Genomic DNA, 17,918 nt, shown 5'->3' on the forward strand with positions numbered 1-17,918 from the left:
AGGGATCTGTGTATACCTCGAGCTGGACACAATGAAGGGAGTAGACATCTGTGTATACCTGGAGCCGGACACAATGAAGGGAGTAGGGATCTGTGTATACCTCGAGCCGGACACAATGAAGGGAGTAGGGATCTGTGTATACCTCGAGCCGGACACAATGAAGGGAGTAGGGATCTGTGTATACCTCGAGCCGGACATAATGAAGGGAGTAGGGATCTGTGTATACCTCGAGCCGGACACAATGAAGGGAGTAGGGATCTGTGTATACCTGGAGCCGGACACAATGAAGGGAGTAGGGATCTGTGTATACCTCGTGCCGGACACAATGAAGGGAGTAGGGATCTGTGTATATCTCGAGCCGGACACAATGAAGGGAGTAGGGATCTGTGTATACCTCGTGCCGGACACAATGAAGGGAGTAGGGATCTGTGTATATCTCGAGCCGGACACAATGAAGGGAGTAGGGATCTGTGTATACCTCGAGCCGGACACAATGAAGGGAGTAGGGATCTGTGTATACCTCGAGCCGGACACAATGAAGGGAGTAGGGATCTGTGTATACCTCGAGCCGGACACAAAGAAGGGAGTAGGGATCTGTGTATACCTCGAGCCGGACACAATGAAGGGAGTAGGGATCTGTGCATACCTCGTGCCGGACACAATGAAGGGAGTAGGGATCTGTGTATACCTCGAGCCGGACACAATGAAGGGAGTAGGGATCTGTGTACACCTCGAGCCGGACACAATGAAGGGAGTAGATATCTGTGTATTCCTCGTGTCAGACACAATGAAGGGAGTAGGGATCTGTGTACACCTCGAGCCGGACACAATGAAAGGAGTAGGGATCTGTGTATACCTCGAGCCGGACACAATGAAGGGAGTAGGGATCTGTGTATACCTCGTGCCGGACACAATGAAGGGAGTAGGGATCTGTGTATACCTCGAGCCGGACACAATGAAGGGAGTAGGGATCTGTGTATACCTCGTGCCAGACACAATGAAGGGAGTAGGGATCTGTGCATACCTCGAGCCGGACACAATGAAGGGAGTAGGGATCTGTGTAAACCGCGTGCCGGACACAATGAAGGGAGTAGGGATCTGTGTATACCTCGTGCCGGACACAATGAAGGGAGTAGGGATCTGTGTACACCCCGAGCCGAACACAATGAAGGGAGTATGGATCTGTGTATACCTGGAGCCGGACACAATGAAGGGAGTAGGGATCTGTGTATACCTGGAGCCGGACACAATGAAGGGAGTAGGGATCTGTGTATACCTCGTGCCGGACACAATGAAGGGAGTAGGGATCTGTATATACCTCGTGCCGGACACAATGAAGGGAGTAGGGATCTGTATATACCTCGTGCTGGACACAATGAAGGGAGTAGGGATCTGTATATACCTCGAGCCGGACACAATGAAGGGAGTAGGGATCTGTGTATACCTCGAGCCGGACACAATGAAGGGAGTAGGGATCTGTGTATACCTCGAGCCGGACACAATGAAGGGAGTAGGGATCTGTGTATACCTCGAGCCGGACACAATGAAGGGAGTAGGGATCTGTGTATACCTCGAGCCGGACACAATGAAGGGAGTAGGGATCTGTGTATACCTCGAGCTGGACACAATGAAGGGAGTAGGGATCTGTGAACCATGTTAAATTTGCCCTCTTTTCGCCTAAGAAAAAATGTGTTCACGGTGAAAGACAAACTCGTTTCCACAGCCCGAAATCTGGGATTGTTTTTGTGAGAGAGAAAGCCCTATTTTAGGGGTCCGGCTGTTATTTGAAGGATACGCTGTGACATATCCCAATGTTGCTAGAATTTAGACACTTTTTCAGTGAGATTTTGCAAACGTTTTGGTAAAAAAAGTTTGAGGAAACTGTTTGCACATTTTTAAAAAGTTCAAACGAAACAGGGGGAACGCAGAACTCGTCAGGCTCACACCTCTCTAAGAGAAGGACGACATGACAATCCAAGATTCAAGATTATAATGTATCCCGTAAAAATAAGTCACCCATCCCCTTACACAATACAACCCCTCCCCAAATCACTCACTGATATGATGGAGTCACCGTGGGTGCCACTTTCAGTTTTCATTTCATGGAAATGTAATTTACTTTATTTTAAATGAAAAAAAAAATGACGATTTTCAGAGCTGCATAAATACACCTTAAAATTAATTCGGATATGAAGCAAAGGAAACTCAGCCTCAATAATAGGAGATACTTGGGTTTTGCTCACAGCTTTAAAAGCTCTTCGTTCCCATCCCACAAATAGTCCTACAGGAGAAATGAATCCCCGCTCTCCAGCTTACTGCTGCTATAAATATGACAGTTTTACAACTTAGAGCAATTTTTCTGTGATTTATGAGGCTATGATACTGGCAGTTAGCTGTCATCCAATAATCTCTCCATTGAGACTATAATGAGCTACCGGTAATTACATGCGTGGGCTCAGTAGGATATTATACTTGCTTCTTAACCCTTTTAGTGCTGATAGATCCTGCAAAGCATTGAACAGATTTAATTATATAAGGGTATTGTGAGTGGAGACGGGATTTTTTTTTCTCTTGAATTTGAAGCCAACACGGATTGGCCAGGTGGAAATGGGGGCGAATCCGCCCAAATTTCCTCGCATTTCTCCCCCCCCCCCCCACATCCCTCCCACCCCCCACACCCAAAATCTGGTTCACGGTGTAAAATCTGCGCGAACGGATTTAGTTGGTTTGAATCCACGCGGATTCATCGAAAACCGCTATTGGGTACAACCCGTTAGCGGATTCGTAGAATCCAATCCGCGGGGTTCATTCTTAAAAATCCCCCCAATGGGTTGCGGAATCCACAGATTGGATTCTACAATCCGCCGACGGGCTGCGGAATCCGCTGAGCGCATTCGCAATAATAATACAAAAATCTGCAACCCGCGAATCGCCCTTATTGAGATTGATCCGTGGAAATCCGCAGGCCAAAGGAAGCAGCCGATCCGCTGCGGATTTAAATTCACCCCCCAAAATTGCCCATCTCTATTGGCCGGTCCTTTTCAGGTGAGGAATTCTGCAGATTACTCTCCAAGTCAAATCCAACGCGTTTTTTTTAACATATCTATAGTTACAGTTTACAGCTCAAACTGCTGGGAACATTGGCAACAATTTACAATTTTTATCAACAGGATAGTGTTGTTAGTGTTGTTATAGAAATCAAGGATGCTTTAAAACTCATTAAAAATTACATTGAGTTGAATTTGAAACCCCCCCAGTAATTATCTAATACTACATACTACAGAACTGATTTTTATTTAATTTTTTTTAACATATAAGACTTCACATGTTTTGCTGTTTAATGTCTCCTGGCAGTAAAGCTCCTACAGAAACAGCACCAGTTGAAAGCAAGAGGATGAGTTCCAATTTAATAATGTCTCCAGTGTATATATATATCCCCTCAACCCTCCCTCGAAATAATTTAGAGCTAGACGCCTGTGCTAAAAATGCCGCACACCTGAGGTGACCTGGGAGATACGCCAATATTAACTATACAAAGTATATTGAAATGAGTCACAGCCCGCACTTCCCAAAAGGATTTCAATAAGAACTCTATTGACTTGAGAAGCCTAAGGCATCTACTGTAGTAACTGGAATATTATTTATTTATAAAATGTTCATAAATATTATTATACATTGAGAGTTACCTCTCGCTTTCAAGTATGTTCTGGGCACAGACTTATAATGACAATACATCGATACATGTTATATTTACAGACATTTCATGGATAGTTGGAGACAATATAAATTATGGGCATGGAACAATTAACAGTTTCAGACCAGATTAAAATGTGAGACAGCTGAAGTCTTTAAAGAACTTAGATTGGTGGCGGATTTGAGAGTCTCAGGTAGATTATTCCAGGTGTGAGGTGCACAGTAAAAGAAGCAGGAGCGGCATGAGTCAGATCTCAGGTGATAAGTGCTGTGTGTGGTAGGGGTGAGGTGCTTGTTCAGGTAGGTGGGTAGCTTTCCCAGAAAGTATTTGAAGGCAAGACAGGAAAAATGCACTTTACGCCTGAAATCAGGAGATGGACAATCTAGTTCTTGGAGCATTTCCCAGTGATGTGTGTTTGTAGTTACATTGTAGGATAAAGCAGCATATTGAGTTGTAGATTATGTCTAGTTTGCTAAGGTGAGTTTGCGGTGCTGTGATGTATACTATGGCCCATAGTCTATAATGGGCATTAGCATCTGCTGTGAGATGTTCTTTATAACCCATGTGGGTTTAGGGAGGATTTGTTCCTTTAAAGTACAGCCAGTTTGGCATAGGTTTTTGATGTCAGGGTATCAATATGCAACCCAAATGTTAAATGGGAGTCAAGCCATATGACAAGATATTTAAAACTAGCAAGAAGGGTGTTAGAGTGGGTTCTGATCTGAAACATGTAGTTAGTCCCAAATACCAATGGTACAGTTTTGTCAGTGTTTAAAAAGAGTTTGTTTTGGGAAATCCAGTGCTCAAGCCTGGAAAAATCAGATTTAAGTACATATTCAAGGTTAGAGAGGCTAGGGCTGTGTGCATATAAGATTGTGTCATCCGCATACATGTGTATTGAAGTGACATTACAAGCTGTAGGTATATCATTAATCAAGACTGAATAGGGGCCCCAGAACAGAGCCTTGAGGGACCATACAGGTGATACCCAAGGGTTTTTTTTGCCTGAGATAGACACATATTGGGATTTACCTGAAAGGAGTGAAAACAGTTTATAGCGTGTTCTCCTATTCCAGAGCACTGAGCTTGTTTAACAAGACAACATGGTCGACAGTGTCAAAAGCCTTTGCAAAATCTAGGAATATTGCACCAGTAAGTTGTATGCATGTATGTCTTTATTTATATAGCGCCATTAATGTACATAGCGGTTCACAGCAGTAATACACGTGACCATGATATAAATAAAAAATAATACAAATAACAGATCATGGGAATAAGTGCTTCAGACTTAAAAATTAACATTTAGGAAGAGGATTCCCTGCTCCGAAGAGCTTACAATCTAATTGGTAGGTAGGAAGGATGTTCAGAGACAGTAGGAAAGCATTCAGGTAAGTGCATCTGCAGGGGGCCAAGCTTTATGTAACGTGTATAGTATTAGCCGCGGAGCTACTCATATGCTTCTTTAAGCAAGTGTGTTTTAAGGTGGGTCTTAAAAGTGGATAGAGAGGGTGCAAGTCGGGTGTTGAGGGGAAGGGCATTCCAGAGGTGTGGGGTTGTCCACGTTCCATTCCACACTGAATCTTGTTGCAAACTTTTAAGCGGCTAGTTACTGCGGAGTGTTTTGGTGAAAGCCTGATTGGATTTGGCAGAGGAAGTTTGTCTTGTTATAGTAATCGCTTAATTGGGATTGGACAACTTTTTCCAGGACTTTAGATAGTATTGGGAGAAGAGAGATTGGTCTGTAGTTGGAGGCAATGTTTTTGTCCCCACTTATGTAGACTGGGACAACTTTAGCAGTTTTCTATGGCTTTGGGATATGGCCTGATGTTAATAATGTTTCGGTGACAATTATGGCTTTAGGCTTATGCAAAAGGCACCATGCTCTTAGTGCATCCCGTTTGGGCAGCAAGCTTTGAATATTTATATAGGTGACAGATAGCACGTTTTGGAATTCAAAGGGGGCATTATCAGGGGCATGGGACTGAGTCGAGAAGGGCAGGGTCTGGGTTGAATACAATATCCCCTGCTAAAGAGAGTAGCAGTATACATAGAAATGTGGGTAATTGTTTGCAGACTGAACAGTTACCATTAGAATGAGTGGTGCTACTGTAGGTGTGCTGGTTTTCTGAGCTCCCCACAAGCATTCCATAGATAAGGCTTTTGAGTAGTCCAGGATGTATGATTACATTGGGCATGGGCCAGGAGGGAGACGTTTGTAGTGAATAGAAGTTTGTAGTGAATAGATAGAGTAACATTTACTTTAGACCACTGTAAAGAACAGAATTGGGGGTAAAAAACAGGTTCATTATCAGAAAGATGCAGTATATAGACAAGACAATGATGTGTACCTTACCTTAGTGAGGTTTCAAGGCAGTCAGTAGAATTACCAAGTTGATGTCAATTGTTGAGTAAATAATACAGGATAATTCCCCTTCCAGTCTCCTGCATAACTCTACACCTGCAATGCTTTCCCCAATTGTGCACTCGTGTACCGGCGTCGGACTCACGAGAACTAGAACCGACAACCACGGCTTTTCTAGGCAGCATCTCTAGCAGTGGGGCTGTCTGGCTCTGGGATTGGTGCCTGCCCGAAAGGTCCTAAAATCCTACAATACCTGCTTATCTACATCACTGCATATCCTACTATTGGAAGAAGGGGTTTTATGTACCTCAGACCACCTACATTCAAATGATACCATGTGAGTGGGAGGAGCTGCTTTATCCCATTTTTTCTATTCCTGGCTGATATTTAATATTTGCTGTGTTGCACTGTATTGGTTCCCCTTTTTGTCTTGCACACACCTGGGAGTATTTGCGCTCCGTTTCCTGTGCTTGAAATGAAATAAAACACAGGTTTTCTGACACACACAAGTAAAAACAAGGGGAAGCACAGCAAATAAAGCAGATGCAGAGAGAAAGTATTATAACAAAGTGACTTGAGTTAGTTCTTCTAATCTTATAAAGCATAAACACAGTGGGCCATATTTACTAAGCAGTGTTCTGCCATAAGACACCTTCGGTGCTGCAATACATTACAGGCTATTCAAATAAATGGATTGTAAGGGGTCTTCCTGCGTCAGAAGGTGCCAGGCGACTGCTTATTAGATATGATTCACTACCCCCCAGAAGACGGTAAAGTGCTCACACTACTAGAGCTGATGCCCAGAGTAGCAGAGGTTGGGAGTTTAAATCCTGATGGTTTGGACACCAGTCCAGTCGTTGGGTGGGGTTGGGTACCTTTGCATTGAGTGCCCTAAATTTGTCAACTCAGTATAGTTGTTATGGACAGCCTTTTAGTAAGTGTGGGATGTGACTCGTTTACATATACTTTGCATAACCATTAGCATATCTCCCAGCCCCACGGTACCTCAGTGTGCTCCTTTTCCAGCACAGGCATTTCTCCCAAATTTATTTGGAGGGAGGGTTGAGGGGATATACATATATACAACTGGAAACAGTGCTGCGTTGGAATTGCTTCTCCTCCTGCTGCTTTCAACTGTGGTGATGGTTGTTGTATGAGTTTTACTGCCAGGAGATCTTAAAGCAGCAAAACGTGAAATCTTATATCTTTTCTTGGATATAAATCAGTTCTGTAGTATTAGATATTGGCTGTTTTTTTATTCAACTTTTTATGCCATTTTAATGAGTTTTAAAGCATCGTTTGATTTCTAGAGCAGGTTTTAGCTCACCTCACCAGCAGTGCAATATCTTTGCAACACTTTCCTGTTTGTGATCAATTGTTGCCAATGTTCCCACCAATTTGAGCTGCAAACTGTAACAATAGAAAATGTTACCTTAATCATATAAGGATACATTGTAGCTGCTGAGTTACACTGACCGAAGGATTGATTGAAACTGAAAGGCTTTTTACAGATTTATAACAGGAGCACCAAACGATTACCAGCTAAGGTAAGGCCTCGTTCAGGGTGCCGGCTTTGGAGGGAGGGCGTGCTGCCGTGCTAGCTGCCGTGGGACACAAAGTATTCAAATTGAATACTGGTTGTCAGGGTAGCAGCTGCCCTGCCTCCGAAGCCCGGAGTTGACGCTGGCTACAGTTTCAATAAACAAAAAATTCGTTTTTTGAAGCTGCAGCAGCGTCACAAGGACCTAGTCAGCCAATGAAATCATTCTTGAGAATGATTTCAAGACTGCAACTTGGATCCCTAACCTCACGTCTGTAGCCCCGCCCCCTCCCCGCCTCCTCAACTCTGAAAAAAGTCTGCTGGGGAGGATGAACACACATCGCCCAGCAGACTGCCGCCCTCCCTCCATAACGCCCGCCCTCCAACTCCTGCCTCTGGCACCCTGAACGAGGCCTAAGAATGTAGCATATACATTGTCACATGCTTTACAAATTGGTTCTGTATTATTGCTGTTTTAATAACATCCCTGTCCTTACATTCAATGAGTAGAAGAAGTGGAAGGATGCAATGGAACGGTCAACATGATTTGACAAATCTGGTGCTGCTTCTTACATAGGAATTCCACAGCAAGTTTGATAGCTGACCTACATGAGGGTTATTTATTAACGTCTCCCACCTTTAAACTGGGGGGGGGGGGGGAATCCAGTGTATTAAAATGACACCTGATTTATGAGTTGGAAAAACTCCAACTCAATATTGGATTAATACGGTGCTTTTTTCTTACTCTGGTTTTCCACCAATTTTACAGATGGAGAACTTTAGTAAATACTCCACGTGGTTCTATGCTGAGATGTCCTTTGCCCATCATGCACAATTCTGTCTGCTCTCTACTACCTGTATTTCAGTACACCCTCTCTAGTTAACACTGTCAGCATGTTTATACAGTAAAGCACTGCATACATGATTTACGAGTTGAAAGAACTATTTAAACTGAATATATAGCACAAATATGGCAAAATAATAATAATGATTATAATAATTATAGACTAGAACTCTTCCAAAGCTATTTGATTCTTTTACAACCACTTTTGTAATAGATTGTGATGAATCACCTGCAAACTACAGCTTACAGATTATACAGTGGATACGTTCCATAGGGAAAGTTTTTTTTGTTTAGGAGATAGACATTCCTTTACTGTATAACAAAGACAAATGATAGACAGCACTCAAGAATGTAAATGGTGACTGAGTGTAGGGTGCAATAGGAACAAGAGGGACCCAGGCTACCCCTATAATAATAACAGAACAATGTTCCAGCACTCTCAAAATATGAAAACCGTAAACCAAGGTAAATGCCAAATTGAAAATATTTAATGTGGGTACCTGACAATAACAGACTTGGAGCGATGTCACATAAGTGGAAAACACATGGCAGTGGACCCTAAAAGAAAAAAAATTCCCATTGTGATTAAGACCACCCTCCCCCCTCTCCCCCCCCCCCCCATTTTTGTTGTTTGTGCACTCCCTGTCCCTGATCTCCCTACTTCTTTTAGGGTCCACTGTCATGTGTTTTCCGCTTATGTGACACAGCTCCAAGTTTGTTATTGTCAGGTACTCACATTAAATATTTTCAATTTGGCATTTATCTTGGTTTACGGTTTTCATATTGTGAGAGTGCTGGAACATTGTTCTTGTTCCTTTACTGTATGTACTATTCCTTACTTACGGGCACATAGTAGGTTTTTATGTTCAGTTGACAATTTGGGACACCCGCCTGAACCTAACTCCCCCAACCAGTTGCAGATGTTCACATGTAGTTTATATTGTGTAACTGGGAGTGTTCAGGGCATCACAGCCTTTCCGAAGCATGAACTGAAACACTGAGCTGTACCAAGGTTGGAAATGCATAACTTTGTAGGGCAAACCAGTTCTTAGTTCTTGCCTCTTTCTGTAGACAAATATATTAGAATCAAAGCTCCATATTTACCTTGTTATCTCTGGGGCTGAATACGGTCAAGAAAGGTTACTGATGCTTCTTGGACTACATTATTCAATGTTCCACATGGGGTAGGTATGCTCCCTCTACAACTGGGCAGCACAGAGTCATTCTTGAGCACTTTTGTACATTCTAGAACTTTTCTCAGCCTTTGGTTATTAACCTCATCATCACCACAAACACACAGACTGCATGGCATGTTTACAAATCCAGATCCTGGAGGTCAATGGAAAAGATCTTACATTCCCCCATTTGGCCCTAACTCAATAAGGGTCACGTGCTTCAGGGTCATCAACACTGCTTTGTCTTCATGGGTGTGGCTTACCTATAAGAACAATGATGTATTACGTTATACGTTAGACTAATAAACTAGTACATACTGTATTTACATAAACTTCTTTGACCTCTAAATATATGTGTTGCTGTTTAACCGGAAAAGTCTTGTCATGTACACACCTAAGCATCTTATACATGTGCCTAGTGGAGCAACGCGTTAATATTTGAACAGTAAACAGTAAAATCGAAATAATAGGATAATCACTGGGTTTAATGGTCTTATTTTTACACCAAGTACCTTTAACCAGGCTCGTCCACAGATTTTATGGGGCCCAGGATAGAGTATTGACCTTGCCCTGGGTTGAGGACTGGAGGTGCTAAACGGTTGTTGAGCGGAAGGTGAGAGGGTGGTGCTCACTGTACCTGCAGTGTCTGGTGGCAGGGGAGACAAAATGCCCAGTCAGCGGAGGGTGGAGTGTCCAGCAGGAAGGCAGCCCTGTCGAACTGAGGGAGGTGGGTAAAGCTTGGAGGCGGATCCAGGTGAGTGGTGGGAGGTGGGCCCAGGCGGACTTAGTCGGCCGGGTGTGGGGGGGGGGAGCTGGGCCCAGTTGGACAGTGAGGTGGGCCCAGCCGGGATGCAGAGGAAGGGAGTTAGGGAGAAATAACACTTCCCACAGAAAACAATATAAAAAATGCTAGTGGATTTATGGAATAGAGTCCCAGATAAGGCGGACAGAGCAAATGCAGAAAATGAAGTCAGACAGGCTTGAGATTGGTACAGTACGATCAGAAGCGGTGAACAATTCCCAATAACAAGTGACAATGGAAAGAATAAGTGGACCACATGGTCAGTATGGTGTGAAGCCATTTTCTCTTTGCTCTGTAAATAAAAATACCACTTGTTGTGCATTTGCATGTCTGTCTTTCCCCATTATCACTTAGCAAACAGTGCTTCCACTGCCGCCAGGGATTCTGGGTAATGACATGCAAATGAGCACAGTGCATCACTCTTTACTCCTCATCCACTTTAACACGGACCCCTATGAGCTCCTTGCTCCAGAAGATTGTAACTCCATTCATTTCAATCAAACAAGGGGAAGGCGGCTCACGTCATAACAAATAGGGGTCAACATTTCTTGGGCTCAAGAGGTTATAACATGTCAACTCTCAGCCAGCGACAGAAATGAGTAGTGAGATGTATGTGAAATATAATGCAGCAGTGAATCAGTGACTCAACCACCAGGCTCGTCCCGGCTGTGCTTTCTCTGCAGTGTCAGGAGCTGGAATCTGCCTCAGGGTCTAAACAGCAAGAAGCCTGCAAAATGCAACTGTAAAAGGGAAGTTTTATAGGGCAATAAATTATCCCGGTGTCAGCTCCTTGTGACCTTGGGCAAGTCACTTTATTTACATGTGCCTCAGGCACCCCCAAAAAAATAGATTGTAAGCTCTATGGGGCAGGGACTCATGCCTGCAAATATTCTATGTACAGCACTGTGTAGACTGTCAGCGCTATAGAAGAAAAAGCATTATTATTATATTATTATTATTATTATTACAAAATTAGAAATGAAGATATTGTATGCAGGCATATGTCAGGCAGCAGATTATTTACACACAAAATATCTACACAAGGGGAGGCCAAATCCAGTCCTAAAGGCCACCAACAGGTCAGGTTTTCAGAATAGGCCAAATCCAGTCCTAAATGCCACCAACAGGTCAGGTTTTCAGAATATCCCTACTTCAGAACAGGCTCAGTCAAAGACTGAGCCACCTGTGCTGAAGCAGGGACTGATTGAAGCAGGGATATTCTGAAAACCTGACCTGTTGATGGTCCTTGAGGATTGGTGTTGGCCACCCCTGATCTACACATTACAGTTGGAAAGAATTAGCCACGTCCTAACCACAGTGATTGCCACCTCCGATTAATGTACCTTACGGACCCAGTCTCACCTGCGGCATGCGCACCCGGGGACCTGGCGGCACGTGTACAGTTTAAAGCCGCGATCGGCGGTGTGTAGGGCAGCTCTAGGGGAGCACGGGGGCGGGGCCATGACGGCGCATATCTGCCCTTCCATTGGTGGCCCCGACCATGTGATCGCGTCGCGGTACGGGAAGAAAAAATTCTTGTCTTCCCTGCAAGCGTATGCGTCACAGCGCTTTGCGCGGCCACACACACACGGCCACTGGGGTCTGCCCCATAGAGGGCTGTGCTAGGGTGTGTGGCGCGCGTGCCGTAGCAAGCGCCGCAGCGGCCACTGGGGACATGGCCTTAGAGGGTTATTTATTCAAACTGCACTTTTGCACAGGAAAATGTAATTGACTTTAATGAGCGTTTCCATGTAATTGTGCCCTGATCGGCACTATCGTAGTTTAATGAATAGCCCCTTTAGTGCCCTATATTTGTGGGTTCATCATTTTAACTTGAGAAATCAGCTTTTAAAAAAAATGTTTTCATCTTTTTATCATTTATCACATCTGTATTAATATTATTCGTCTATAATTAGTAACTGAAGTTTATAATGCTGCATTAAAAGATAATTATTCCTCTATGTCGATTATATGTAGTGTCCCGCGTTTTCAGTATTTACCGATTTTCACCGAAAAATGGCTTTTTTTTTCATATAAGGGATTTCGTTTTTCCCGATTTCCGCCCCTTTTTGTTGACAACAATGAACGCCTTAGGCCGAGTCCATAGAAGGACAGGCCGCGCTGAGCCACGCGGACGCTCTGCGCTGAGCCCCTGCATCCTCAATGAAGATTCCTTTAGAGGGGGCTCACGCGAGCGTCCGCAGGCGTGCTGACGAGTTGGAGTTTTCAGCCGAGCGCCAAGCTGTTTTTCAGCGCGCTGTCGGCGGAAAACATCCAATCAGCGCGGAGCAGCGTCAACGTCACGGCGCCGCGACGTCGGTGCGTCGCGGGCGATTGGCCCAGCGACGTCACTGCCCTGCCTCCCTCCGTCTCCCCTCGCCTCCGATCGCGCCCGCTGGCTCGCCTGCATGGGCATGAAATCGCGCAGATTTCAGCAGGCGAGCCTCAGCGTCAGCGCGGCTCGGAACTCCTCACCCCTCTATGGCCCCAGCCTTACACAATTGCTGTGTGTCCTGGAGCTTGGACTTAAGCATTTCCTGTAGTAAAAAATTGTAGAGCACACTGAACAGTACGGCAAAGTTATTACCGCGCTACGATTGTGTCGCACACATCGCCAGGAGTGGCTACCCGGCTATATTGTAGCTTCTGATTCTGGTTTCATTTGGCGCAGATAAAAAGGCAAAGGAGCTTATTCTATGTCAGCCAAAGTCACCAATTGGGCTGTGTTTTAGCCGAAATTTTCCCAATTTCATCCGCAAACGGCTCAACCAGCTGCTTTGGCGGATGCAGAAGAAGTCCCATCCCGTGTGTGGCGTTTCCACCCGCCCCACTGGTTCTAACACAATTTCTTTCTTTCTTTTTTTTTTTCTTCTTTTATCCGGTTTCATTGTTTAGAAAATAAACACTTTTTTTTTTTTTTTTCAAATAAAAAGCAAAAAAAAAATGCAGAATACTAATTCCAAGTTTTCTGTTTCAGGTCAATCCCTTCGGGGGCGGTTTCGTTTGACGCCCGGGGGACGTCCCTCATAGACGTCTCTATGGTCTATAACCCGCAGATCGTGAAAAAGCCGGAGAAAGAAGCCACCTGGCCCCTGGACAAAGGCGTTAAAGTAGTTGTGTCTAGCACCGGCCCCAGCAGGGCGCTCAATGACAGCAAGGTGATTGTTCCGTGGACAAATACATATGTTTTTCGTTCAGAGGAGACACCAGGGGACGTACAGGACCATAGAATAGTGGCCTTGGGTAACTGCCCGGGGCCCCACAGACTGGAGGGGTCCACCAAATTTTGCCAATGTTTTCCATGTATCACATTTGTAGGTAACTGCATTATACTGTTTGCGGTTTATGACTTGGGTAACCTTTAGAGTGCAGTGTTGACATAATGTTACATGTATTATGTAAATCAGGGGTGCGCAAACGTTCCCCCCCTGGCGCCCCCCTGCTCGCGCCCCCCTCCTTACCATGTCAAATGACGCCGCGGGGTCATGTGATGTCACGTTGCCACGGCGACGCGTCGCATGAGAGAAATGGTAAGTGAAGTTGCAGAGGCCTCACGCAATCCCCCGGCATTTCATTTAAATGCCTTCGGGAAGAGCGCAGGGCCTCTGCAACCACCGCGTTCCCCCCCTGAAAAATCTTGCGCCCCCATGTCGGAGCACCCCTGATGTAGATTGTAATATTCCTCTCTCCAGTGGTAATACATGTGAATTACACTGAATGTATTATGATACTTTAATTGTCACCTCATCGACAGGGTAAAGTGCCATTTAAATCAGAAATGTCCAACTTGCAGAGTTATAGGTCATCAAATTCAAACCTCTAAGGCAGGGGTGCGCATGCTTTTTTGTCTGCGCCCCCTGCCTGCTCTCCCCCCCCCTCTGCTCGCGCCCCCCACTCCCCAGCTTACCTTTTCTCTGGCGTTTTCTGACTTCACGACGTCATGTGATGTCAGGTTGCTATGGCGATGCATTGCCAGAAGCCGCCGGAAATCAGAACTTACAGAGGCCTCGTGCGCTCCCCGGCATTTAATTTAAATGTTGTGGGGCAGAGCGCAGGGCCTCTGCAAGTGCCGCGCCCACTCACAGAAAAAGTTGCGCTCCCCCCAAGTTTGCGCACCCCTGGTCTAAGGGGCCCCCAATGACTCTCTTGCTCGGGCCCCAAGATCCCTAAGGCCAACCCTGGCCATATGGACAGTACTAAGTGGTACTACAGGGAAATGATAACCTTCAGACACCCTATTTGTCAAAGGAGCACATTTATCTCAAACACCAGATTTATCCAAGAAAATGATTCCTGGAAACTTTAGTAAATAACCCTGCAAATGTGTTTGAAAATCAGTATATTTGCTCCTGAAACTTCGAGCGAATGCATACATCTTCTATGCCATTGTGATACAGAAGCAAATAACCCATTGGGGGTCATTTATCAAAGTTTTCCGGCTGCAAAAAAGGGCCAAAACAAGTGCGAAAATACTACACCAGAGTTATCAAAGAAGTTCATCCAATTCATTTCAATAGGAATGTTTATCATTGATACACTTTTTTTGCCCGTGTTTTTCTGCCAGGACACTTTAGTAAATAGACCACATATTCGCTAAAATAGTAATGTGACACAGCGATGTTTTGAATTATTTGTAGGTAAAAGTTTCATATTATGGACCAAGAGGAGATGTGCCGCTGGGCAGTGCTTTGCTGTACTTGACCAGTGTTGGTAAGTACAGTACCAATATACTGTTGTGTCTTCTGTCTCTGTATAAAGTTAAATCTGCAGACATATCCTACATGTGTTTTTTTTTTTAAATAAATCAGTTCTGTACTATGAGAAAATACTTGTAGCATTTTTTAAACAACTCTAAATTACATTTTTAATTTATTGTAATGTAACGAAGATTTTTTGTTTCTATAGCAATCATTTACAAAGTCACATGCCCTTCCTCTTCTGAAACGGGCTCTGGCACATCCCTTTTTGAGCCCTGGCCTCTCTATAGCAGTGCACCAATTGTATCTAGTGACTGCCTGGTCACATGATCTTCCCCACAGGACTTTGCATCTTTGGTCCTCTTCTGACAGGCATTTAGTGAACCCCCAAGCCGAATCTTTGCTGATCGATCGACAACTTAGCTAATTACTTATCATTGTGTGCATTGTTTTGATGCACATGTTAAAAGGGGGGGGGGGGGAAATAATAAAAATTAAAAAAACACAGCTTGGACTGCTGCTTTAAGCAGGGAGTGCTTAGTACTAGGGACATTTGAGAAAAGTGCTCATATAAGTAGTACTGCCATTAAACACCCAAACTCCTAGTACTTACTGACAGTGATCAATGTTGATGTCACTGTGAAGTAATGCGCTCTAGCAGAAAAGGAGGGGGGGAAATTGTGTGTGCCGAGCAAGCACATTTTAAGTGAAACTTCTTTGTCTTTTGTGACTGTTTTGTCACAGAAATTGTATTTGTGTTGGTGATGTTTTGAATTAAAAATCAAAATACAATTTCATTGACAAAACGCAAAGAAATTTGACTTAGAACGCGCATGCTCGGCACACACCCCCTGTATTAGCTATTTGCACTAATTGTGAATTCCTTGTGTGTGTGTGTGCGTGTGCGTGTGCGTGTGCGTGTGTGTGTGTGTGTGTGTGTGTGTGCGTGTGTGTGACAGTGTGTGGTGTGACAGTGTGTGTGGCAGTCTTTGTGTGTGTCTGTGTCTGTCTGTGTGACAGGGTGTGTGGGTGTGTGATAGGGTGTGTTCGAGTGGGTGGTCTCGGCTCCGTGTCCTCTTCTCCTTTGGTGATGCTGCTGCCAAGCCTAACGTGCTGACGGCTGACGAGCTCTAGAGCCTCTGCGCTTGCACCCGGAGACCGGCCGGAGTATTCTTCTGCGCATGCGCAAAGGCCCGGATGCACTTGATCGCGGCGATGGCCGTATCTGCGCATGTGCAAGCCGACAATGTCTGCGCATGCGCATGCGCAAAGGGGCAAGAACCCTGCTGTGCGTATGCGCTTGATCGCGACGACGGACGCATGTGCGATCCAACAATACCTGCGCATGCGCTAGGACTCGAGGACCGTGCTGTGCGCATGTGCTTGAACGTGGCGATGGCCGCATCTGCATGTGCGAGCCGGCAATGTGATGGCAGCTTCTGCACATGCACGGCCCGACTACCTCATCTGCCACTTCCATAACCCACTTCCATCTCAAGAAAAGTGATTTGGTCCCAGCAAAGAAGTTTCACTTAAAAAAAACTCTGTCCATAATATTGCTGACTTTCGCAGAGAAGTTTGGAAGATTAGGTTATGATTAGACATTTTCTTGTATCTAAAAGTAAATATCACTTTATTTATTTTTTCCCTGATTTTGCCTTAGTTTGTTCTTTATCCTGGAAATAACGGCACTGCCGCTAAACTCTTTTTTTCATTGCACTTCCAGACGTCTCTTTGGATGTGGATGTGAATCGCGTTGGAACAGTGAGTCAGGGTGCAAAAGACAAGGTAAAGAAAAGTTACATCTTTGCTTCTATAGAGATCAAGCTCCAGAAGGGAGTTCTGTGTGTTTTGGGAGTGAAGATCAGCGTTACTGGTACATAGGTAGCTTCTACCACTGGATTTCTTGCAGATAGGGATATTGTACAACATGACCATTGATGCAGGTGTGCTTTTGGGGTGAATGGCAGCATGAGCTTATAGCTCCCGGGGCACACAGCCACACAAGCCAATAAACATAAAAGCATAATACGCTAGAACGCTGATGCAGGGATTTGAATGTCCATGTAGTATAGAGAGATGCCTTCCACACATACAAAATCTGGTACCCAAGAGGTGTCCTGTTTTTTTTTTGGAGTGAGGGTACCCAAGAGGTGTCCTGTTTTATTTGGAGTGAGCAGGCCATGCCTGAGCAAGGTACTGGTGGCTCTTCCTGCCCTTCCTTTGCATGTCCTCAGGCTCTGGACAGGACAGAAGGGATAGCCAGCAGATTACAAAGAAGAACCTGGAGGTAGTTTTTAAGAATATCACAAACACCTTCCAGCACAAATTGCAGAAAGCCATCTTGGACTTTAAACAGGACCTAAATGCCTTAGGTGAAAGGACAAACAACATAGACAATAAGATGGCACACGGCCACGGATGACAAGATAGTAAATGAAAAAAATGATAAATGAAAAAATCTCCTCCCTAAAAAATTATATATGATAACTGAAAAATGATAAAATGATCAATGAAAAAATCTCCCCGAAAAACACTATTGAAGATTTTTAGAATCGTGAATTGAGACAAAATCTTCGTACCAACAATATTCCTGAAAGCATCTCCAATGAGGAACTACACCACTACTTAGAAAGGCCCTTTGGTCCCGGACCTAACTGGAGAAAGGCTCCGCTTGGACAAAGCCCACAGAGTTGTGGGCCCAAGGCTGTAGAACCCAAGCAGAACAAGAGACGTGGTCACCAGGTTCAACTAGTTCTCCTGGAAGGAACAAGTGATTGGAGCCTGCAGAAACAGTACTGAAC

At 44.6% G+C, this 17,918-nt stretch overlaps 1 protein-coding gene across 1 annotated transcript in view; it reads left to right on the forward strand.

The window, feature by feature from the left end:
• LOC142497737 (protein-arginine deiminase type-1-like) overlaps window positions 1–17,918 on the forward strand; it is a 48,136-nt gene that overhangs the window by 9,955 nt on the left and 20,263 nt on the right. Inside the window, exons 2-4 of the mRNA XM_075605979.1 lie at window positions 13,395–13,575; window positions 15,055–15,127; window positions 16,841–16,902. Coding sequence (XP_075462094.1) covers window positions 13,395–13,575; window positions 15,055–15,127; window positions 16,841–16,902 — 316 coding nt within the window. The remainder of the gene's footprint in view (window positions 1–13,394; window positions 13,576–15,054; window positions 15,128–16,840; window positions 16,903–17,918) is intronic.

The sequence above is a fragment of the Ascaphus truei genome, chromosome 6 (genome assembly GCF_040206685.1).
Source record: "Ascaphus truei isolate aAscTru1 chromosome 6, aAscTru1.hap1, whole genome shotgun sequence".
Classification (NCBI taxonomy): Eukaryota; Metazoa; Chordata; class Amphibia; order Anura; family Ascaphidae; genus Ascaphus; species Ascaphus truei.